Below are 25,993 nucleotides of genomic sequence, written 5' to 3'. Positions count from 1 at the left end.
ATATAATGGATGATGTAATGGCTAAATAAAAGTGAGAGATGAGAAGTGATGGGAGCTCGTCCTAGTCTGAGATGTGTTTAGTTTGGTCTTAACAATTATAATATCTAAAAGTATACATATATATATGTGTGTGTGCGTGTGTGTGTGTCTGAAGAGGTGTTTTACTTACAAAGTAGATATCTGTGATTGGCACGTCATCTTCATCGTCCACTGAAGCCTGGCTGGTGCACCCTGAGCCGGACACCTGGCTGGCTCTGTCCGCCTCCACCACCACCTTGGGACTAGGCGGGGCTTCCTCGGCTCCCCCGGGGGAAGACGGAGCACCAGGAGCAGACAAGGAGGAAGAGGCTGCGGCTTCGGGGGCCGACAAAGAGCTGGAAGGTTCTGCGGCAGCATCTGGGGCCTCGGCACCGGCTACTTCCTGAACCTCACTGTGGAGAGGCAGAGGTGGGAATATTAGACTTTTGGTGTTTCATATTATTCTGCACAATCATAGATATTTTACTTTTTTTCCTATCATGCCTGATTCCCCTCTCATACACACCCACATATACACAGCAGTTATCAACATTAAGAGCCATTAATTGGGTCACTTGCCGTAAGCCACTTTCCTGCAACAGGACAGAGAAACAGGCCCAAGCTATTAGAGAAAACTGGCTCTGACAAAAATTCAACATCTGTGTGTGTGTGTGGGTGTCTGTGGTTTAGCTGCTTAAGCTCAAAGATTTGCCAGCTGGCTGTGTGCTGCCACAATCCTTTATTGTTCCTGGCCAGATCATCAACTATTAGGAAGGATTTAGGCGCATCCACATTGCTTTCTCAGCTTCTGTGTTTGAGCTTAGCTCCTCCAGAGGAAAAGCCCAGCAGTTGGCTGCTGAGGCAAAACAGCCGAGTTGGCATCTCAAAGCGAGAACTGATTGGCTGAATAAATGAGTGGGATACGATGGTGGTTGCCATGCAAAAAGTCTGTCTTTTGACTCGTCTCTCATTTCCTCTAGATGTATCTTATATCTTGTGAGTAGATGCAGATGTCTTCATCTCACATTAAATCAGACTCTCCATCTTTTATTAGCTCTTTTTCACTTTCTCCATTTCCGTTTGCCTGCATTTCTCATTTACTTGTTTTCTTCGGATTGACTGTTTTTCTCTTTGTCTCCCTCCCAGTCTTTCCTCACACATCACTTTTTTTTGCTACTCATATTCTCATTTTGTCCTTCTCTTCCAATCAGTGCCCCCATTTCCTTCTCTCCGCTGTGTCTCGCTCCTGTTTCCTCCATCTATCTCTCCTCCCCCCTCATCCGAGCAGTTCCCCAGCAGCAGGTAAGTTAGACGCTGCTCGGGAGAGTCGGGTCATTCAGATGGTTAATTCAGTCTCCTGTCGCTGTCTCAGCTGCTCTCGCTGCCCCCTCCCTCCACCCGACCCCAGCTCCTTCCAGACCCCCAGGCCATATGTCTAGCCACTGCCTTCTCAGCATCAGACCGAATTATTCAGTTGGTTTCCCCTGGCAACCACACCCTGATCCTTACTAACCTGACCCCAGTTTCCCAGACCCCAATTTCACTTTCAAATGAAGCTGAAAAATCTACCAAACTGGTAAACTTTAATTAAAAATCAGGTTAAAATATGCAAAGAGTCAGGTCATCCCAGCTTTATGGGAGCAGCCTCCAGCCCGCAGGCTTCCTGCCCCACTGCCCTACTTCTACTGGCTGGTTCCCCCCATGTCAGAGCTCCTTTATCCCCATGTCTGCCTCACAGTGTCACCCCATAAAAAGCACACACTGCTCACACACTAAATTCACATGCATGTGCGCACTCTCTCATAACCTAATTACTGTAGATGCCTGCTCATCACTGTGCCTGCAGCATTTATCCGTCCAGAACAGGGGACCCCAGAGTCCATTACACAACTGGGTCAAGCTGAATTCAGTGTTTATGTGTGTGTGTGTGAGAGACAGGGGATGTGGGCTAATCTAACAGCTGGCTGAGCCCAGGTGAGACACAGGCAGCAGGTTATTTATAGCGCGGCACCAAACTGAGTCATATTGATGATTGGGGTCATGGAGTTCTCACTGCAGCTCTGCAGCTTATTTATCCTCTATTGGGGTCACATGTTCTGTATGCTGAGAGCTTATGACGAGCAAAGAGCACACTTTTTGTCAATGTTAACAGAGAAAGAGAACAGAGAAATAAGGACAAAGTTCTGTGTGCCCCATTTAAGGTCTGTCTGGTGGATGTGGATACACATTCAACATTATGGAAAGTTGTTTCAAGATGTGTTAAATATATGTTGCAATACAAATAATTCACATATGGAGCAATTTTGCTAAAAATCCTAAATTAATTTGTAAAAAAAAGTAATGTTAGTTGTTTTTCGTCATGTCATATGATCTTATACCACTAGTAAGGAAGTACATCCCTCACACATGCTGCACAGCAAAAATGATCCATTTTATGTCATTGAACTTTGTATGAAGCAGTGTCTGAAATTTACTTTTTGAATCACCTGGTAGATACTGGTAGATAAAAAAATCCACTGGCCAAGCTTATTTTTTACTGGCCAAAATACTTAATTGCTTTTTTGTGTCATTCATTGAGATAATCAAGGTATTAATAGCTATTTAATTAACAGTAGCTAGCAGCAGACTGGCAGCAAGTGACAGTTTGGTGGAGAGCAGCGATGTCGAGTAGCTGATTTCCTGTGTAGCGAACAGTGCCGCCTACAATAGGAGCGCTTAAGACGGTCTGTGGCTGGCACTCCTTCACAGACTGTCTCAAGCACTCCTAGAGTTTTGCGGCACTGTTTAGATGCACGTAAAAAACATATAGTGTGCATGTCTACGCTGTGTGGGGACAAACGTGTAATTTCCTCCAAGCCATCATACCAGATATTTTATTACATGACTATTTCTGTATAAACATTTACCCGCCAGTAGAGATTTACTCACTGAACGGAAAATCTACCCACATTTGGCGCTTGTTGGGGGTTAATTTTGGACTCCGGTATCAAGCCTTAAAAAAACTTTTAACTTTAATTAAATTTTAAAGTGAAAATCTACCATAAAACATAAAGCACATTGTGCTGTGCAAATAGTTTTGGGCAGTAAAGCCCAACAACAACAACTGAATAAGCTGGAAATCAGAGCACTAAGCTTAATTGATGATGTTATCAGTTGGCCGACTGACAGTGAATTAGTGACTGACTCCATCGTCTCATTGTTTATGTTTGGGATGTTTCATTAAACGACCTTTAAATGAATTCAGGATTTAAAGTTGTGAATCATAAAATGTCTCTGTATCCTCGTAAAACCATGATGACTTCTATCACTGCGTCCTGGGACTTCACTTGGAGATGTTTAGTATGATAGAAAAACAAATTGTGGGTTTTATTGTTTTGTTTCAGTGAATGTTGCCTTAATAATCATTAAACTGTTAATGTTGATAAAGTGACATTACCTTGACACTTTCTCTCATTTCAAGACACACTGATACTTTCTGTTACCAAGTGAAAGTGTATCAGATATACAATAAGTGCATTTATCTCTCTTATGTCATAATTGTTTAGTTTATAAGACTGCATAACATGTTTCGATGGACTGTGGAATATATGAGTTATTAGAATATAGGGAAAGTAATTAACTTGGTTCCACATGGAGTTTGTGTTGTTGGTGTACCTGGTTCCAGGAGACGGCTGTGGAACAGAGATGGTGGGCTCACTGTCGTGTCTCTTCAACTCCACCTCCACCGTGATGGTCTGCTGATCCTCCTCACGCACACGCAGCTCCTCCTGGGTCCTGAACACAAACAAACGGGCGTAAAATAACATGCTCAGAGGAAATGAAACACGAGTGAAAAACACTCACAGCCACATCTTAGCAACAGGAAGAATGAGCCTACTCATATACACACTGACCTCACATTTCTCCTCTACCCACCTACCACACCCAGACCCCAGACATGTCTAAGGCTGTGAAAACAAGACGCTAGCAAGCCTCAAGATGTTGTAAAAACAGCTGAGTTAACCCTGCTTAAAAAAGGATTATGAAGTGAAGGAAGCATTCATGCTACCAACTCACCTCCCGTCATGGCTGAGGGACTGGGTGTGCCTCCTGCAGACAGAGGAAACAGTGTCAGTACTCTCTGTTTAGTGAGGAAAATAATATGAATTTTCTCTGGGTAAGTTGTGACGAAGGTTTTTACAAAGATTAATCCAACAAAAGCATGAGATATTATACTGGAGACAATACCTGTTAACACAAAACAGATCTTGATTTCACATAAAAATTAAGTAAACTCTGACAAAGTAAAGAGTGTTTTATTTCAGCCCAATGAGATTCTTTGTCAGTGTGTCGCTATTTATACTAAACAATAAATTAATATGAATAACATCAACTCGAGTGAATCTATTAACTTCTAACGGCGTCACTGGCATGAAATGACTGTTATCAGTGTTGTTTGTTTGTGTGTGTGTGTGTGTATTAGCACCTGTAGCGGGGGTGCTCAGCCGTGTCAGAGGGAGATCTCTCGGGGATGGACAGAGAAGTGGTGGAAGAGAGAGTGGTGGCGATTGACGCAGTGGTGGCCTCTTCAAATGATGGAGGAGTACATGGAAGATCTGCTCGCCCTGGTGGAAGTACAGAGAGAAAGAGTCACAAAGATGATCATTTATCTCACGTCTGTGGTTTATTAAACGGACATGAATATCACGGTAACTTTATTAGTTTTTAGCTCTTATTTCTTCTTAAGTTCTGCTTGTGTAGTTTTTTGGTTTCCCATGGCAACAGCTACAAGCCTGTTGTTGACTAAGGGTTGGAATAGTGAACTCTAGAGTAAACTTTGGTAAGTTCCTATGATCTGTCTCTGGTTATCTTGGGTTTTGTCACTGTACTACAACACTGTATAAAGGTGTTATTTACCCTCATCCTCCAGCGTTGGGAAGCTGCGAGCTCCTCTCAGGTCGTAGATATTCTCGTCCCTCTCGGAGAGCAGCTGGCTGGCTGACCAGGCTGCACCAGGACCGGCACACTTAGGCACCGTCAACGACACGCGGCCCTTCTTCGATGGAGATGACTTCAGAGCTGAGGGATAACGTACAATAACACATCAAATAACGTGGGAGAACATGGATGTGTGATACAGTCTGTTGCTGCTGCCTAAATAAAAAGCCTTGAATTAAACTTCTATTTCAAAGACGTCTTCTCTAGAGGATCATGAAGGAAATCAAAAAAGCTTTTAAAGGATTCAGTCAACTGAATAAATTTTTTAAAAATGATAACACCAGACTGATGATATCTATCTGTGCAGTGTATCAGGGGTGTGTTTGACCTCTTAATTAATACCAACGTATTTCTCAACAGTTTTTATATTTAGCGATGTTTAGTATCTGAGACCAAGTCTAGTTGCCCTCGATTCAACCCTGCTTGGATGTTTAATGAGGATTATGAGTTGAAGTAAAAATGAACCTCTTTTTCTAAACTCTCACATTTTTCCTCCCACTTAAGAGTCCCATTACTGGGAATTCTTTCCTCGTGTAAAAACTCTTGGAAAGTGAAGCAAAAGAAAGCTGAGCGAGGATCAAATGGATGTTTCTCTCTCAGCACCTAATAAGGCAGTTAACTACTGTATCTGACTTTCCCGTCATGGCTCAGCAGTAAAAGAGACAAAAGCCCGGCATCTGACATTTGTGTCTTCGGCCCACACGGCTCTGTTTGACTATGTAAGGCAGTGTCTCAACGTAAAAAGTGAACTCACAGGAACTCTTCTTGAAAACTGTGCTGCTCATGAACTTGAAGAACCTATCAGCGTAGAAGCCGGGCCGGTGGACGGACACGGTGTCCTGAGGGAGAGACGGAGAGATTAATAAGACAAACAGTGCATAAATAAAATGATCAAACCAGTGCTTATAGTGGATTAAACTGTCTATTAGTGTCCCATTTCAATAATTCTTCTCTCTGGGTCAAACCACTAGACAGAACAACACACACACACACACAAAAAGACACATGACAGACAGAAACACAGTCAGACAAGGCTACAGACACGTCTCTTCATTATTTATGTTCCAGCAGACTGAGATCACGCTGCCAGCAGACTGACAGATGACACTTGGTGTTTGGTTCAGGCTGTGAGATGGAAGGAGGAATAGAGGAGACTGAGCAGCTCTTGTCTATGCGATTATTATTAGATTTCTGCATCAGCATCACTGGACTTCAGTATGAGTAACATCTCTGGATGCATTCACCTATCTGAGCCAACTGTATGTAATGCAGAGGGAGTGTGGAAGACCCATATCAGCAGCAGAAGTGACACACAGGAGGCAGTTATGTGGTTGCTCTACCAAACATACAGTATCTTGCACATGAGAGTGTTTCAGAGTGGGAGAGTGGAGTGAGTCAAGACAAGAGGAGACTGATTCTATCTGACGAGGAGACGATGATGAACAATGTAAACTCCCGAGTGGATGAAGGGATGTGAGGTGCTTTAGAGCTGAGGGATCTGGAGGCGAGAACACTAACAACATCCCTCTGTTAGTATTGATATTGTCAGGCAAACATACTGTATATCTGCATGTCTGCAAGTCACATTTGTAAATGATGAAGTGATTTCTTATTTAAAGGGAAGTTGATGGTTAGTACAGTAGATTAGATGATGGAAAGAAAATGAATCGGTCTGATCAGAGTAATTTTTCAAGCAAAAATACCAAATATTCTTTCGTTCCAGCTTCTCAGATGTGATGATTTGCTGGTTTGCTTTGTCATATATGACAGTGAATTGAATATCTTAAGGTTAAGGCACTTTTTGACTGTTTTTTTCAGCATTTCAAAGACTAAATGATTGATCGATTCATTGAGAAAATCATCAAAGTTGAGACAAAAGTCTTGTGTTTGTTTTCCCCCAGAAACCATGTGTTGCTCTCAAAGAGGATCTTCCTTCATAAATCAAAAGGATTTCTCTTCTTGCTGTAGTGAGAGGGTTAAACCTGTCGGAACATGTTCATGTTCCATCATCCTTTCACTTGTCCTGCCACAGGGCATTTTGAGAGGCTTTTGAGGTTTTAACCAAATTTATGCTAGAAAGACAGTGGTCCTAAAAACTGTCTTCCTGTTTTGTGCTGTAAATCAAACCTACTTTGTGTCCTTAAGCAAATTGTTGTAGCAGATCCAGTGAAATCAGTCCTGGCAGCACACAATGAAAAAAATATTGTGTGTAGGCTGGTAGGAGCTGCCAATCTTCATGGCTCTGGTCTTGTTTGTTTATGGGAGTATACTTATGTCTCAAAATTAATGTGGTCATGATTTGTTGATAGTAAAATGGAGCCTTTTGATGTCCACATATCTTTCAAAGGGATATTCAATCATTCATATACTGTAAATAGCTTTCAATTCTTTTTTTATTCTGTTTTTAAAACAATCACAGAAGGTAGAATGTCTCTCTCTGTTATACACACCAACATCAAAAATGTTCACAAAGCTGAATTGTTATGAGCTAAGTGATGGTTAATCTTCATATAAAAAGCATTGAGGATGAACTTATATGCAGTATAAAGCAATATTAAAATGTAAAGCTAAATTAAAGACAACTGTGACTTGTGATAGGTGTATAATTCACATCTGAGTAATCTGTAGCTCTTTGCCTCCAGCTGCCCTCTAATAAGTGTTAATTCACAAACACACCCGCGGACATTAATGAGTCTAATGTGAGACCGGCTCACTGTGAATTCTTCAACATCTGTATGAAAGAAGGGCCAGGAGGATATTCAGTTTTAACCACGCAGGTTGAAAAAGAGGAAGTTGGACAGATGAGGGAAGAGATGAGCTGACAGAGATGAAAATACACATAGACAGACATGATGTTCTTCAGTTCAAGCCAATGAAATCTGAAGCTAATAAAAGTCCTCAAAGATCCAACAAAAAAGAAAGCTTGAGGCTACAGTTCATCAGATCTGACACAAGCTAAATGTAACTGTTGTTCCTTTGTGAGATGACCAGACTGTATATCTGAACAAAACAACATCACATGTCTGGATAGTACAATAATATAACATAAAATGACAATATCCACATATTTAAGGCAAAATATTTTATATTATTCTATTGCCTGTTTAGAAAAGAGTGAATATGCTCTTGCTGAAATATACAGTACACCGTGTATAAACTCATTTGAGTGCATACTGTATGTTCCTGTATCTGATTGGCTGTGTCTCTATATCAAGAGCTATTAAAAACTCACCCCGTCGTGAACCAGAGCCTTCCACGTGTGCTCCAGTTTCTTGATTAGCCTGCAGAAACAAAGAGAGGCAACGTTTAACACAGTGATGTTAAACACGTCTTATACACTCAGGTCATATAAGCGAAAGCCTGCAGGCTGGTGGACCTTAACTGTGCTGTCTGAAGTGATTAACTCCTTCCAGCGTCTGTTACTGTACGTACACACAGCTATTAGACTTCATCTCCAGCCTGTGTCACACTGTGAGATATATAGTTCATGACCTGTGGCGACTAAGTGGTACGACACGATGATCACCTGTAGGATTGCAAGATGTCGATGATTCCGATGTAGAGAAGAAGTCTCTCCCCTTTTCCGTTGACAGCTGGGATACCGCCCATCCTGAAAGGAAAAGGCCAATAAAAAGAAAATGTAAAAGTCCGCCATGCAGAAGGAAGACCAGGAGAGAACAAGAGAGTTTTATCTGATTTAATAAGAGACTCTGTGAATCGTTCTTTCATGAGTCAAAATTTTCATCTAAACCAAATTCCATTGTTCACTTTTTAATTTTACACCTTGGTGTGATATTAAAGACTACTGATTATTTTAATTTTAGCTTAATTCTTTAAACCAGTGAGACCCACATCTTGTTATTTCAGCAAAGTGTGAGACATTTCGCTCAGACCATAGATGCAAAATGTTATTCATACAGTAAGTATTATATATCAACTGAAATGTAAAAAAATATACATTTGTTACAATAACTGATGATTAACTCTTCTCTCAATGTATGTTGTAATGATCTAATATTACTGCAGCAGGCAATTTGCATTTGAATGCTATTGATACACAATCAATACTTCCTGCAGGTGACTCATAGTAAAACCTGCCCAGTTTTTATTATGGAACAGCAGCAGCAGGAAGGGTTCAATATTTGCTAATTTTTCACCATTATTTTGTATCAACAGATTTAATACACCAACACTTTACTCATCCCTTCTGCCAGCTAATCTACTGCATTTGTTGGACATGAATATCCTGGTTACATGGCTGCTCTGGAGTGATTCATCTGTCTTCACCACCTCTGACAGTTCAAAGTCCTGTTAAGCAAATATCACAGACAGGGTCGTGCAGAGATCAATTCTTGATCCAATCCTTCTGTCACTGTAAGTGCTCACCTTCGAGCGAATAATCCATGTGGCCATAATCACTGTGTTTCGCTGCACCGTGAAGGTGCTGATAGCGGGCTCTACTGCATTTTTCTAAATTTGTGACAGAAAATCTGATATAATTTGATCTGTTCCTCCCAACTGAGATATTTTTACCAGAAATGTTGTGAGCATCTGTTTGTGACAGTAAGGCATTCCTATTTCTTTCACGTTAAGTGCAAACACAGAACTTGGATCTTTTTTTTTTTTTAAATGGTCAATCTCACTTAAACTAAAGCAACTTCCTTTATTCCTGCCCCTGTCAAAATTCTGCCACAGTCTTAATTTTATAGCTTAGCAGTTTTTGTCCTCAAATTGTACTGTCAACCTTTTAACCCACACTGAACCAACCCACGCGGCCGGAGATCCTCTGGCACAACACTACTGACTGTTTGACAGGCAAATCTCAAGTTTGCCGTCAGGGTTACTGGAACGTGGAGCGAACTTGCGTCAGTTTGTTTTACAGGCTCGCTTTCATGCGACAACACTTCTCACCCACTTCTCTTGCCCACAGTCTCTCGTCTCTTCAGCTAAACTCACGTGTCGTCAGTGTCAATGGACCCTCCACAGGCGGCTCCTCCCTGGATGGACTCCATGGCTGTGGAGTAAAGGGCCTTCTGCTGGGCTACGGGCCTTTTCTCATCACTGCCGCCCTGGGAGCCCTCCATCTGCCTCTCCCTCTCTGCCTGGTCCATGTTGTGAACCCCGAGCAGCAGGCTGTAGTCCATGATCTTAAAGCTTTCCAGCACCTGAACACGGGACACACACAGACAGATGCAAACGTACAGTGATGACAGACTGTAAATCTGGGTGGAAGCTTTTATCCAGAGTGCATAACAGCGTCAGCACCAGAGGAAGTCAGAGCTCTAACACTGGGGATGTTAACGCCATACACAAGACACTCAGCTATACACAGGGATGCACAATAACTCATGAACAATGTATAAGAGCGAGTGTGTGTGCGCGTACACTCCCGAGAACATGCTCTATAAATATAAACGTGAGGTAGTGATTTACAAGACAAGGGCAGGCCTGCTACCAGACCAGACAGCTTGTTAAATCGTTTGCTTGTAACAAAGGTCAAATTTATAGTGAGGGATACTGAGAATGCCAACACTCTCATAAATAGCTTTCTCCTCTCACTACCTTCCCCCCATCAACCTCCCTCCACCCATGATCCTCTTTTATTGATCAGGCCACCACAAGTATTCTGGTTTTTCCAACTTTTTTTCCATTTTCCATCCTAATTTTCTACCTCAACTTTCAACGCTATGTCTATTAATTTATCTCTTTTTCTCAGGACGGTGAATTGTGGCATTGCTTTATCTGTCGTAATCTGTAAACTACGCTCGCCATCTCCTCCCTCCCTCTCATTCTGTCTCACCAGGCAGTCTCTCTGCAGGGTCTTGACCAGCGCGTTGTAAGTGTCCTGATCCAGCATCAGACCGTCCTGCAGGTCCTGCATGAAGTCGAGATCTTTGAACGTGGGCCTGGCCTTCTCTCTCTCCTTCTTGGATGCTCGCCTCTTGTAGGTGGAGCCCTTCAGGTCGTATTTGAGGTGCATGCGGACTACTCGGGGCAGGACGTTGTTCATCACCACCACACGGATGTTCTTCCCGCCCGACTGGACACAGTAGAGGCCGAAGAACTTGGGCAGCAAAGTGCGAGGGTTCTGATTCAAGTTCTGGAGAAGAGAAGGAGAAAGTAAAAGATCTTTAAAGGTCTGATAAATTGGTTTTGAGATTGGTTTCTGGTGCTGTGGTTTGACAGGATGTAGGTCAAATGTAGAAAAATCTACAGTCATATTTTACAAGGTAGAATTTTTCTACATGCCCGAGAGCAAGATGTATAACAGAAATTGATTTTCACACTTGAAGAGAGGAGAAAAAGTTGGGATTTTGATATAAAAAAATGTGAAAATGCTCTTTTCTGGCATATAAAGACAGACAGCAGAACAACACACCCAGGAACACGAGCAAAAAATGTGTTGTTTTTTTTTTAATTTCGTGGGACCTTACAGAAATGAAAAATATGTGAGAAATAGGACAGGCGGTACATGTTCTGCAAACAGTTGATTGATAAACAATACAGGATTTTCAGTATCCACACTTACACACACAGTTACACATCTGATCACACCAGGATGCATTACATAAAAGACAATATAATACAGCCACAGAGCATGAGACCAGAATTAAACAAGGACTGCAGGAAAGAGAATGCAGCCTTAGTGTGAGAGCCAAACTTTATAACCTATTTCAAATTTCCTTAATAAATCTGATTAAAATTAATGTGAAAACTGCAACTCTGATGATCTACCAAGACTTTTTCTTGGATTTTGATAACTGGTTAATTGCTTGAGTCATTTTTCAAATAAAAAAACATTTTGTTCCATCTTCTCAAAACTGAAATGTGCTGCTTTTCTCTATTTTATATCATTTTCAACTGAATATCTTTGGGGTTTTGAATTGTTAGCTGGACAAAACAAAACGTGTGAGGATTTCATTTTGGACCTTGGAAAGTGTGACGGGCACTTTTTATTATTTTCTGCCATTTTTTAGACAAAATAATTAATTGGTAAATCAAATGAATAACTGGCATTATAATCAATAATTAAAATTATTGCTAGTCTCAGACAGACCTCGGAAACAGTGGCATGTCATGGTATTAAGTACAAACAGTAGTGACAAGACATGATTCTGTCTTTATTTGACAAAATGCTCTTCCCTCCATCACCAATCTGTGCTGAATATTTCAGTAGTCAATCCAAACAAATGAGGTTAGTCAGGCTGGGTGCTCAGTTAAAAACCTGCTTTGACCTTGGGACCTGGGCCAGCTCAGTCCCATTAGAGAAATGAGAGCTGGAAGACAGAGAGAGAAACAAAACTCTGGTCCATATATAGTGAAAACACACTGCAATCAGGAGTAGAAACAATAACAAGAGGAGAGAGAGAGAGAGGGAGAACAGAAGAAAGACAGACAGACAGACTGAAGAGAGATGAAGGATGAATGTGGAAGTGTGGCTAAAAGCCTGAGCAATTGTGAGACACTTGCTGAATGACCTTCAGATGAGAGAAACTGGTAGAGAGGCACAGCAGCATAATGATAGAGTGAGATCGCAGAGAGAGAGAGAGAGAGAGAGAGAGAGAGAGAGAGAGAGAGAGAGAGGAAGAGAGAGAGAAAGAGCATCCTCTGCCCTCAGCCACACACGACCCTTCTGTCAATGTTAAGAGGGCAGAGCGGTGATGAGCCAACAACAAAGACACGTGAGAGAGAGAGGAGAGAGAGAGAGAGAGAGAGACAGAACGCGTACGAGTATGAAAGAAAGGCTGGATTAAAACAAGAGGCCTTAGTGATAGATAACGGAAAACAAATTACGCTGAGAGTGAGAGTGTCACAGCAGCGGCGGGAGTGATGAGACATTAAAACGTGGGGGTGGATTGAAAGACTAGGCGTATAATAGAAGAGAAAATACACAGAAGGGAGAAGTGGCAGCCTTGGAGTCGGTTACATCACTGTGATCTGTATGCTGCCCAGAGCCACACTCCTCAGCCAGCCCTCTAACAGCAGCCAGTGAGCTGTAGAAGACATGTGGAGCTCCACCAATGACTGCCTACGTGTTTGCCACAAATATAGACGAGCTTGTGAAATGAAAACTACATTATGCTGTAGTTACAAGCAGGGTTTGTGTATTTACTTTATTATTTCATCACATTTTTTGGTTTTTGTGAGTGTATAAGTCTGTGCTTTTCAGTCTGTGTTGGTCTTGTCTTTCTGCGCCATTCTGTCAGCGAGCCTGTCTCCTTTCCTTAATCCACCTGCCTCTGGCCTCGGGCTACAGCCGTCCCACATGAGCCTGAATCTCCCTACTTTCATTAAACCACTGGAATAGACCAATTATACCTGCAAAAATGCTTCGGAGCACAAGCAAATGATGGAAAATGTCACGGTAAATGTGCTGAGACTTTAACGTCCCTAAATGATTAAGTGAATTCCTGCAGAGGTCTTTGGCCATGGCTGTCGGCCACACGAATAAACACACGGTCATGGGCCGTGAACCTGAGAGGCTGGAGCAGTAGCATGGTCATACATGGAGCTGTTGCTGGTTGAGTTCATTCAGAAAGAGCCTGCAGACTGTGGGAAGGGAGAGATGAGGGTATTGTTGGTGCAAGTCATGCTTTGTTAGGCTTAAGTACAGTACATCCGGCTACTGAAATACACATGGCCATTACGAGAGCGCATGGCCCGAGGTCTCAGCCAGAAATGTTAGAGCTGTTACGTCTGCTTTATATGAAAAGGACGCCACCCTTGGAGATTTCCAGGGTTTTAATATAACACTGAAGAAAACATCAGGAAGGGTTGGCGTTTAAATGAAAGTGTGAGTGATGCATGTGTTGCAGCGGCTTCTTCTGTCGTACTGTCCTTCTCTTTGTATATATGTGAGAGCATGAACCTTTGTGTCCACTGCACTATGTGCCTTGATAACCCTGTAGTTGTTTTGTATATGAACAAACAGCACATGTTTGGATGTTCAGTATTTATTCACCATGTATTATTCTATCTGTGTGCAGGCACATGTGGCTGTGCTTGTATGCATGTGTGATGCAAACCATGCAGTGAAAAGGGCAAAAATTACTGAACCTGAAAGTAAGTATAAAGGCCAAGTAAAAAAAAAGAAAAATCAACTGTGTTAAAGGCCAATACAGTATAAGTGAAATGCTGTGACAGCTTTTTGATTTCCTATTTAGTCTGCACAGACATTGAAGGTTTTCATCAAAAGCAAAGACGAACTCTGTTGAGTACAAATTTTTCAAATTATTCACGTTTTAGAAATGCTGTCAGAGAACATCTTGTTTACATTCCCCACTCATAAACCTTAACTGTGCGCGCACACGCACACACACACACACACAGAGTCTTTGCTTACCATGTAGTATCCAGGCAGCAGTTTCTGTAAGAATTCAGCCTCCTTGTGCATGACAGTCTTGATGATGAACTCATCGTCCTTCGTAAGATAGAAGACTGAACCGCTCGCTCCAGGATTGGACAGCTCAATCAGGGGCTCATTACATAGGGAGTACTGCAAGTAAACACAGAGAGACCTATAAACACATGACACACCTCTGGCTCTTGCATTGTTTTGTTATTTAAGGGACAATTGAACAAATACAGAAAAACTATGTGTTCATTCTGAACAGAATCTTGTGTAAAAAAAAAGCTCAAAAAATAGGCAAGAATAGAAGATAACACCGAGGGTTTACCACAATAGCAATGTGATGACAGTGTAATGTAATGCTGAGGCCATATTCATGATTATAGTGTAGAAAATAAACAGAGTACCAATCAAATAGTTCTCCAAGGAATCCACATGAACTGTTTAATCAAAGTAAATTCTTATACTAAATAAAGTCAATATTTTAGATTTTTGCAATATAGCCAGTGAGAGGTGAGAAGATGGGACGCCAAACTACTGCAACATTAAATAGTAACTCTTATCTTATGATACAACTCCTCTGAAACTCCCTGTTGACAATAAATCATTGAAGTATGACATTCTCCCTACAGCCCGGATCAAAATATGTGAATTAAGAGCTGACGATGAGATTCTTTCATCAACCATGGAGATCAAACACAAACATCAGCATGTTGAGACACACACACACTGTACATTATGATACAGACCATAAAATACATCTAACACACAGAGGTGCACTCAGGTATGTATACAGGATTGAACATAAATACACATTGGCAGGATTATGAGTAGTTATTAAAGGTATGACGCAGGTAAGAGAAGGTGGGTGAGAGACAGAGAGAGGAACAGATACAGTGCATGATGTAGTACGACGGAGGTAGTGAGGTGGACACACACACACACATACACACACACACACACACACATATATAAATGTCAGCTAACAGCTTTTGAATTGCAGCTCCTGATAATGAAATGGTTAGCTCAGCTTATTAGAATCTTCTCTCTCTTTCTCTCCACATCTTTAAACCAAGTAATGACAGACACCATTTTTGAAATAGGTGAAGTTGCCCCCTCCTACTTTCTGCTAATGGCTCACTTTTCAAACATCCCCCTCGGAAGATCCTGACATTTAATTTCGTAACCTTTTTTTTTTCTCCACATCAAAACACAGCTGAACAGGGTTAGAGGGAAAATGTTCAAAGGGGATGGCTGAGTAGAAATGGTAGCGTGTAAACGGTAGCAACAGCCTTTTACAGACATTTAACAGCAGGGACATGTAGCAATGACTAAGCAACATTAAAGGTGCTCAGGTTGAATTGAGAAATTTAATGGATGAATTCATTGACACTGACAATTCTGTTAGCACCAAATTCCTGTAGTAACTATCTATAATTGAGACAAAAAGGACTGCTTAACAGACTACTTAAATAGTGCGGTGTGTTTAAAGGTGCCATGTGGAGTTTTTTTTCTAAACAAATGAAAGTTTTGTTTACATTTATTGTAACTCCATCAAAATGTATTGCGTCTAACAGACATGTTGAACGCGTTTCTTCATGAAACATTTGCATAGCTGATTTTTTTATGTTGTAAATCATACATTGTTTGCATGTTTACTAGCTGGCAATCTTCTTCCTTGCTTTTGTTGGTGCATTACCTCGTTTCATGTCGCTTTACTGCCACCAACTTTCAATCAATAGTGTGAAACCAGCGGCAGACTGTGAATCTCGCAGCCCATGTTTTTTTGTTTCCACCTGCCTGCCTCTACTGGATCCTACTTAAAATCCTGGTTACACCCAGAGCAGAGTGCATGCCAGACATGTTCGACATGAATGAATAAATGAACACAGTGCTCAGCTTAGCCCAAACACCTCATTAAGACCTCAATGGAAACTTTGTAAAAGGTAGACTAATTGATTTTGGAAAGGCATGGAAATAACCCAGAAGCCCAGAACCTGCTTCTACTAATGTATTAATGATTTTTAAATTCTCCTCCTCCACAAGGGTTCAGGGTTTAACATCAGCTAGAGAGCAGCATCTGGAAGAGATTTGGTGGCTACCTCAAAAACTTGTCACAACCTGAATCCTCTGATCAAGTAGACCAATTTGATTCAATTAGAGCCCTCTGTGATTATGTATTTCTAATGTTAGCATGAGCAGAGAAACACTTGTCAAGCTACTGATGCATTAAAGGTAAGTGCACATAGGACACATATAAATACTGACTAAGCAGTGTAAGTATATGCTGCTAGACTGCTCAGGGCAGAGCGATGAATCATGCAGCCTCAAGGTCCGCCATGCTGATAGGGAGCGACAAGCTGCAGACCGTCCTTCCCTCTCTACAACCATCCTTTCTCCTCCACTCTGCCCTCTCTTGTGCCTGTTATCACAGCTGTTATCTACACTTCTCAAGCAAATCTTTATTCATTATTTTTTAATTATCTATCATATCTATCATATCTATCAATGCATTCAAGACCAGACTGAAACATGTACTAAAGACCAATCAGCTGTGTGGCCACTGAGTCACACAGCTGAGTTTAGTTTACATTATTTGTAATTGACATTGTGGGTGTATGAGATGTGCTGTGTGCAGCTTTGTATTTTGTTTGTTTGTTTGTTTGTTTGTTTTGTTTTTTGGTTGTTTTTGTTTGCTTTTTACTGTTTGTTGTTGTGCTGTTGTATGTTTTTTGTTGGGGACTACAGACGCAAATTAGCTTCAAGCTAACTCAGGTGCAGTGCATCTTTAATGTTTCAAACTGCACACTGTCCCATTCAATAAATCAATCAATCAATCAATCTGCAGTCTTTAAATCTTTCTATTTGTTTAACCTTTTAAACTTGCCAGCTGAATATATCGTTTACATTCACTTAGCGTCATAGTTCCAATATGACAATTTCCTGATGACCAAACAACCATCATCTGGTCACTTTATTTCATTTAATTTGGAGACACAGACTGGTACAGTTATAATCAAGTGACATGCTGAATCTTACCAGATAGTCATCCGGCCTGATGCCAAACAGTTCTCTGAAGTAGCGGAAGGCCACGGGAGCGTATGTTTTAAAGCGGAAGTCCGGGAAATGATGAGCTGGAGTGAGGTTGCTCCCTTCACTACAGTACAGAACAACAACAGAGCATGTAAGACGATGAGATGATACCCACATTCATATCTTCTCCAGTGAATATCAAAAAGGTAGTAAATGTAAAAATCAATTCCAGCAACAGAAGTGTACTGTTTGTGTATATGTTTCAGGGTAGAGACCTGGGGAAAAAGATGCTCTCCACCACGTAGAAGTCCTGCATCAACACATCTCTCTCAGGCTTGGAGCTCAGGTTGCCCACTGTGTAACCGATGCCCAGCTGGATGGCACCTTTCAAGGCAGAGGATGTGGTCTGCAGAGGAGGTGGGGGGAGACAGAGGGTGATGTAGTGAGTTAAATATATCATTAGCTTGTAATGGTTTAGCAATGTAACCTACAGTTACAATTTTAGTGTCCACTTGCAGTAAAAACTAAGTGACTGTGTGACTTCAGTAACAAAAACACACAGTTTTCTGTCTCCGTTTCTCCATATGCAAAATCAACTCATAGGTCTTGACATGTTTAAAACCAGAAAATACATCACAGCACAGCCATGTACTGTCCGCAGTACCTTCTTGTAAGTAGTTTCTCCCGATGCATCCACTCCTCTGTGGCCAATCTTCTTTCCCTGACCAGGCAGGCCTGAGGATGAGGGCATCTGATGAGAGAGAGAGAGACTTGTGTTTATGGGGACAGGAGGGTTTGCACCTGTTCATTAATAGTGATTATTCAAATATGGAAAGATTGGGACAATATGAATACATTAGAGCGATATCATGCTTTGATCTTGTCTGGTGGTTTTCACTGAGCAGACCAGTTGTTCATTTTGAAGCAAAATACAAACTTTGGTTGATCTGTTTTAAGGATCTTTCATTAGTGGAACTTGATTAAACTCACACTGTGCATAGCATGACGTCTGACTGCACAGTTTATAATTTAATCTGGTTTAGAAAACGTATTAAAAGGTGGAAGGTGCTGTGGATACTTCAGATTTCAAACCTGGACATCTGATGTAAATGTTTCTGGTGCTGTTGAAAGTAATGTTCATTGAGCTTTTTGTTCTAAATTGACATTTAAAAAGTCAAATTAAACTAATTGTGCAATACTTCTAAATATTTGTTTTAACATATAGTACAGTCCCTGTAGTGCCAGATGGATGGGATTTACCAAATTAGGGAGGATTAAGATATTTTGAGCTGAGTTGTCTAGCAAAAACACAGATACTAAATTGATGTTTAAATACTTTTGGTAGCCTGTGCTGACCTTGTAGCAGTCTGAGCCTTCATGGCACGAGATAGTAAAATTATGTACTGCAAAAATTAATTGCCCGAAATCCTCAGATCGAGCTCTGGGTTCAATTAGCATTTCATAAAAATCTGGCTAAAACTAAAGAGGGAGTAGATACTGATGAACAGAATCAAAAAGGGATTTAAGAGAGAAGTGCACAGGGACAGATGGTAGCTCACCTCTGTAATGAAGGCTTTCCTAGCAGCAGCATCTGAGAGACAGAGAGAGAAGAAAGACAGAGATGGCTGTGTTAGTCGCTCTGAGATGGAGAGGCTCCATTACTCAGCATCATTAGTGCTCTCTGTGACAAGGATGAATCCCAAAGGGTGGACACAGCAGTCCAACATTATGTAATAACAGTGTCAAACACAAGTAGGGGCCTGTCAGCTAGAGGAACTGCAGGAGAGCGTAACATCAGCTACAAGGGCACCAAGTCTTGTTTAAACCCCAATGTACTGTGTGTGTGTGTGTTTTAATACATTTTACATGATTTAAGATTAAAAAACCTTATAGATGTTGAACATGGTAGATTAGCAATGCCCACCCATGATGAAAAGTAAAATCCAATCAAAGTTACATTTTAGGTAAAACTAGTTTAGTGTGTAACAATCAATGTAAATATACATAAATCTTGACTGAAAATAGCCCAGGCACCTTCTTATTGTGTTGGTCACAAGCCCTTCATTTTCTAGTTGAGTTAATATGAAAAGAGCAGCTCTGCTAAGTTTAAATTATTCTGCTGTGGGTTTGTTGAAGTGGGAGTAAAGTACATACTAGCACTCTGGTTTTACAAGCCTAATATTATGCAGGCTGAAATGTGTTACACCAAGAAACTAGTATATTCTAACTGAACACATTAAATGTGCCAATCTAACAAATTTCAGGAACACCACAATGATACATCTGTTATGCTGTGATAATTTTTCATCTAATAACAGGATGTGGGCAGTAGAGAAAGGCAATCAGAGGACTGTTTTTGCCAGGAAGGCCTGAAATAGATGCATAATTATAGACATATAACACTCAGCATAATAATGCAGAGAAGGGTAAGGAGGGCAGGACAGAAAGAACACAAAATGAACAAATGAAAGAGATGAAAGACTCAAACAGAGGAGATGAGAGAGGGCTTCAGACAGCACAAGAGGGAGGCTGAATAATTCCCCGACTGTAGCCTGTATCGTACCCAGTCGCCCAGATGGTGGAATTTATGGAAAATCTGCTTTTCTGAATAAATAAATGAGCATACAAAAAGTGATAAGATAAGATATTCCTAATTGGACGGGACATTAGCTTTATGGCAATTGCTGCTACCAGAACGACACTACATCATAACATCTGTCATGCTGCTATAGCAGATTTATTATTTGTTATTACGTGGCAGTGGGTTAGATTTTGGTGCGCTAGATTAGAAGATTACAAAAGGAAATCTAATATTATGTATTACATTTCCTTTTGTAGCTCACTGCTGCACATACATGATACTTAAAAGTACATAAGACGCCTTTTTCACAGCAGACATGTTGACTTGTCATAGTAGGAAAAGCACTTGTGTTGCTAATAAGAGTAACAATGGCTCTGTTCACTGTCCTCATGGCAGTGAACATGCACAACACTGGGACTAAATGGAATTCAGCCATCATTAATTAATTTGAAATGGGGCTGAGTGAAAGATTTACTGTATGTCATGTAAATTGACATAATGATTGTTCTCGGTGCAAGTGGCGCCACAGACTGAGCCAACCAACGTAAGACGGGTGGAGTTTCTTGAGTTGCATTAATCATATTTATGTCATCCAGGAGTTGCTGGAAGGGAGCAGAGGAGAGTACTTGAGCTTTTTCTTGAGCTAGTGCAGCCCCGTTCAAAACGTGCCTGTTCAGAACAGGCCGACTGCTTGGTCTCCTGCCGCTACTTCAATGTATAGAAAAATTAATACAGTTGATGTGAGGTGTGAATGAGTATATACACCAACAACAGGAAAGAAACTAACATTTTATTATACAGAGATGATATAAATTATAAGTACTCTAATAGTAAATAAATGTTCTTTTCTCATTTCAAGTAAATAACTTAACTTGTAACACGAAGGACATACATACATACAGACACACAGACATGCTGAGATTCCTTCTTTTAGTAGATAGATGCCCCAATCTCTCCTGAGGCACCACTGAAACCTTTCTTCATTAAAATATAATTTTAAAATTTTATTTTATTTTTAAAAAACTGAACATAACATAGTTTAATATCTATAACAAATGTACTGTATAGTCAATTATTGTATTATTTCACGCAAAAAAGGGCCCTGTGTTTTGATTGGTTATGCAAAACATGTGAGACAGAAAGTGTGGCTGTTTTTTTGTCAGAAACTGTAAGAAATGTTTTAGCACTCAATGATTTGCTACGGTTTGTCAAATTTAATGTTTTGCTGCTTCTGCATGGATGGATAGTAATAATGAGTCTAACTGAACTCTGGTGTATGTTTTTGAGACACATACACAGTCAGTCACCATCAAAGTGAAGCACAGCCATGCATGCAATGGCTATTATTTATTTCATTAGGAATAAATTAGAATAGAATAGAATATGTCTTTATTGTCTACTAGGGAGGAAAATTGTCTTCGGCTCGCCAAAACATGAGGACACAATACACATGATTTACACCTGCTGTAACTACGTAAGCCCCCCTCAGCTCTCTAAGACATATTGACATGTCATAATAGGAAAAGTACAGGTGTTACTACCATTAGCGACGGCTCCGTTCTATTCATACGTCCCAGTAAGCCACGACAGTATGACAGTGAGCCAGCAAGCACAATACCAGGACCCTGAAAGCTGCCAAATGGAATTTAGTCATCATTCATTTTATCATTTACACCTGTGCTTTTCCTGCTGTGACGAGTCAAAATGTCCTCCATGAAAAAGACATTTTATTTGCCACCACAATAGACCTTTTCACAGCAGCCATTTTGACTTGTCAGAGCAGGAAAAGCACAGGTGAATCTAATAACATTAATGATGGCTTCATGTGCTCACGTGTTCCAGTAAACCACGCACACCATGACCCTGGAACTGCTATTTATGAAATATTAATGTTAAATCTGTGCTTTTCTGGCTGTAATATGTCATATCTGGCATGAAAAATGTCTTTTCTCCTCACAGCCACTGATTTCTGTCTAAGTGCCTTTAGCAAGATATTAAAGATAGTCTACAAGTGATCCCCTAAGACATGTTGTGAACTGGTCACAACAGGCTAAATAAGGCTGACTGGAGATAAAACATGAATTTCCGGCTGCAGTCTCTGAAGGCTCCAACCTCTGACCAGTATAACATGCTTCAGTCTGTCTCTCACCAGTTGAGACACTAACAGCTAACCTATACAACCCAGTGTCACTCATGATGAGTGGGATAGCATCTTCACAGTTTGAGCCCGTGTTTGCAGCTGAGCTGATATCCAGCCTCTCTGGTCTCTATGTCTGCCTGCCTCTCGTGGATGCGCATGTGACTGAGCAACAGAATAGCCTACTTGCCACCCCTCCTCCTACTCTGTCTCTCTCTCTCTCTCTCTCTCTCCCTGGGTCACACAGATTCGCACTGGGATGAGCAAGCTAAAGCGTGCCAGTGCAATCCCGGCAATGCTCCCTGCAAGCTGGAACATTCAGGGAGTAAAATTCATGAAAAAAAAAAAGAAAAATACCTTGTGGTAAAGAATGTTTGCAATGCAGATAATTAAAGACCACGCCGTACTATTTATTAGTGTCTGTGTCCAAGTGTGAGCGTGCTAAGTATGGTTTCTTCACATCTCGTCTGTCGGTTCCCCGTGCCTGGTTCTTCGTATGTGTGAGTGTGTGTTACGTGTCTTACTGCAGTAGCGTCTTTTCCCTTCTGTGTGCGTGTGTGTGTGTGTAGTGAATGAGCATGTACGAGTCTGGCTGTGTGTCCAAGCATGTGCTCCATCTCTCCCTGCTTGTCTCAACGCAAACCATCACCAAGACAGCTTAACCAGCAACAATTGAAACAAAACTCCAAAACTATGATATACTCTGCTTCCTATATATTGTATTAATACTAATACTAACAATAGTATTTATCCTTCAACATATGATAATGCTGTTGCTATCACTAATATTTCTAATACATTTGATGTTATTTACTGTGCTAAGATATTTAACAACCATGGAGATACCTATAAAAATCTATTAAATTAATTAAATTATTAAGTTAGTAAAATCTATTAAAAGTGTTCAGACGCCGCAGTAATCAGCGGCCTGACTGTGAGGTACAGATGAGGCTTTTTAATTCCTGAAACATCTGTAAACTATCCCAAATCTCTCAGATATCTGAAACCTTAATCCAAAAATGTAATCTGATTTAGTGTATTCATGTCATGTATTCATCTATTATCACCGTCCTCGGCAGCATAATGTAAACCCAGACAAGAAAGCCGTTAAAATGAATAAATTCAATTTTGGGAACAGGGAGAAGGCTCTGTGAGGAGAAGAGATGTGTGAATGTTCGAGCAAGAGCCAGAACTTCCTTGATATTTTAGCCATTTCACTGATGTTTGTGACAGTCTGAGATGTAATTACATTATGATTACAAGCAACCAATTGTGACTGCAAGAACTGGAGAGACATAAATATGATGAGAGTATATTACAGTGAACAGGGGAAGAACAGAGGAAGACTCTGGATAATAAATAGAAACTGGGGGGCATCATAACTTACTGAAAAAACATCATCTCCTCTGTGATAACTAAACCCAATGCTTAAGTACTGTCCTAACAAGGAAAATATTCTCTAACATCTAGAAAAAGAAGTATATTAAACACCTAAATTTATCAATAAAGACATTATTTTACCCACTACCATTTAGCACATTCCTTTCATTTAATTTTAGGCTACTACAGCTATACATATCTCATGTTGACATTCCTGTAAAAACTGATATATGCCTCTACCCTGCAGCGCAGCTGTTTGATGTGATAATATGTTATCACTCTGAACATCCTTCTGTTTACCTTTAACAGGTACCCATCTGATTCTATCCTTAGCAATGTTAAGTAGCTGCAGAATGAGGACATGATGAAAAATACAACACCATCACGCTGTGGAGTTCTTCAGGGGATGGAACAACAAATAGACCCATCCAAATAAATAGCTTCTAGCTGAGACTGTTGCCTAGCCAGACTGCTATGTGTTATTTTAATGGCTCTTAAAATCCTTAAGAAAGCGGTCCATTACCGGCTGGTGATAGCCATGGGAGGCGAGGCCAGACATAAGCTTATTTATATAATTTTTTGATGCAGGAATATGATCACATGTTCAACCCATATTTGACCCGTTCATATGAGACTGCTGTCTGATATTAATCCCTGTTTGCTGCCATCCATGCATACTGCTGCTAAACCATGGAATTACACCAGATATTATATAGTAGCTAAACAGCATCATTAATTATTAAAATGGTACCCAAAATGTTAACACAACAGCTAAATGCTAAACTAAACACAGCCAGTAAACAACAACACTGACAACACATTGTTTCTTATTGGACACAGTGAATATACAATAAGAAATATTAAACATTAGTGTTACCAAGACTCCAAACGATGGATGCAGGATGGATTTCTTTTCTTTTTCAATTTAAAATCAAGTTAGATTCATCACTGTCTGTATCATTGTTTGGTATCCTTCTTCAGTGTCTATAAGACAATAACTACACATCACTTACCAACTACAAGTACAGACATTCGTGCACCAACATTGGATTATTTTAGATTATCTACATGTACAGTACCAATCAAAAGTTTGGACACACTTTCCAATTCACTTGAATTAATGTCCAAATTTTTGATTAGTAGTAGTATTGTACATATGACATATGATATAGGTCAGTGACTAACAAACTGTATTTTATGTGTATGGTCACACCTGGCTATTACCTGATCTATTTTATTAGGGTCAATATTCGTAGATAACATGTCAATTCTGTGTTTCCATGAAGACTTTTGACAAAACACTGTCCTCACTGCCCACTGATCATGTAGATATCAAGTACAGTGCGTAGTGTGTCTTGAGCTTCCATGCTTCTCATTATCCCCTGTCCTGCTGTTTCTTCTCAAGTGTACAGGCTCTTCATTCACACAAAATTGTATGAAATAACATCTCTACAGCACTAAACACAACCATAAAAAGCCGAACATGCTTTAAAACTGATTCTTATTTAAGGTGTGCAGGACAGTGCAGATCCAAGGAGGCCTACATAAAAAAAAAAATATGGATGACTAGTCAAGCTTTTCTTGATTTTGGCCCCTTTTTAAATCATTCATGTGAGTGACTTTTTAAAATTTACTGAACTCTTTATTAAAATCTGTCATGATAATGTGAGAACTGAGTTGCTATAATAACCCGTATTACTTTCCACGTGCTGAACTTAAGCAGAATCCAGTAAATATATAAAAAATATCCGTTCTGTCCTCTGTGTTTATATAGCGTCTCTCTCTCACACAAACACACTCTTTCTCCCTCTTGTTTCCATGGTGCCCCAATGAGGTCAACCAGCATTTTTTTTATGACTATAACACACGTGTGCCTGGAATCAACAGACAGATGCTGCCTTCCACATGTCCTCTCACGCTGCTGTTAAATGGGGCATTAGCACAGCCACACAGCGATACATGATGCAACTCATAGTTAAGCATTTGAAAAAAAAAAGAATACAACCACCAGCCCGCTCACTGATACAAGCTTAGCTGAAACATGATGCCTTTGTGAATCTCAACATTAAAATAAATCTAAAACAAATACTGAAGAAACAGGACGAATTCAAGTGTTTTACTGACAGCGATGTCCGACCCAGATGAGGATCAATACCAAGACTCCCTGAGGATGAGCTAAGTAAGAGGCAGTCTCCGAGATGATTGTTTATTATCTTGGCAGAGGCTAAGTGATGGAGCTCCAGCTATCGATTGGGTGTTAATTTTTCATGCCACAACAAAGCAGCATTTGCTCATTGTGTCAAAGTGCGCCTGACCTGACCTACAGAAAACAGAAATCTATAACTCTGTCAAATTTAAACAAGAGAAAAAAACAACAAGGCAGCCTACTCAATAGACAGGGATGTTTTGTGGAGTAAAACACAGTCGTCTCTTATGTCAGTGTTATGCTTAGCGAACAATGTTGCGGGTTCGTAATATTATCTCTGACAACAGCATGAGGATGAAACGGAGGAAGAGA

General features: G+C 40.5%; 1 protein-coding gene across 3 annotated transcripts in view; it reads right to left on the bottom strand.

Annotated features, from left to right (window-relative positions):
• pip5k1ca (phosphatidylinositol-4-phosphate 5-kinase, type I, gamma a) overlaps window positions 1-25,993 on the bottom strand; it is a 49,232-nt gene that overhangs the window by 10,434 nt on the left and 12,805 nt on the right. For all 3 annotated transcript variants that reach the window (XM_067597379.1, XM_067597380.1, XM_067597381.1), the window contains exons 2-16: window positions 18,937-18,968; window positions 18,042-18,128; window positions 17,653-17,783; window positions 17,384-17,501; window positions 14,339-14,491; window positions 10,796-11,095; window positions 9,952-10,160; window positions 8,522-8,605; window positions 8,228-8,276; window positions 5,750-5,834; window positions 4,915-5,076; window positions 4,484-4,622; window positions 4,075-4,107; window positions 3,673-3,792; window positions 170-431 (exon numbers count right to left, since the gene is read on the bottom strand). In XM_067597379.1, coding sequence (XP_067453480.1) covers window positions 170-431; window positions 3,673-3,792; window positions 4,075-4,107; window positions 4,484-4,622; window positions 4,915-5,076; window positions 5,750-5,834; window positions 8,228-8,276; window positions 8,522-8,605; window positions 9,952-10,160; window positions 10,796-11,095; window positions 14,339-14,491; window positions 17,384-17,501; window positions 17,653-17,783; window positions 18,042-18,128; window positions 18,937-18,968 — 1,964 coding nt within the window. The remainder of the gene's footprint in view (window positions 1-169; window positions 432-3,672; window positions 3,793-4,074; window positions 4,108-4,483; window positions 4,623-4,914; window positions 5,077-5,749; window positions 5,835-8,227; window positions 8,277-8,521; window positions 8,606-9,951; window positions 10,161-10,795; window positions 11,096-14,338; window positions 14,492-17,383; window positions 17,502-17,652; window positions 17,784-18,041; window positions 18,129-18,936; window positions 18,969-25,993) is intronic.

Source organism: Thunnus thynnus, chromosome 8 (genome assembly GCF_963924715.1).
Source record: "Thunnus thynnus chromosome 8, fThuThy2.1, whole genome shotgun sequence".
In the NCBI taxonomy this organism is placed as follows: Eukaryota; Metazoa; Chordata; class Actinopteri; order Scombriformes; family Scombridae; genus Thunnus; species Thunnus thynnus.
This window is presented reverse-complemented; position numbering and strand designations above follow the sequence as displayed.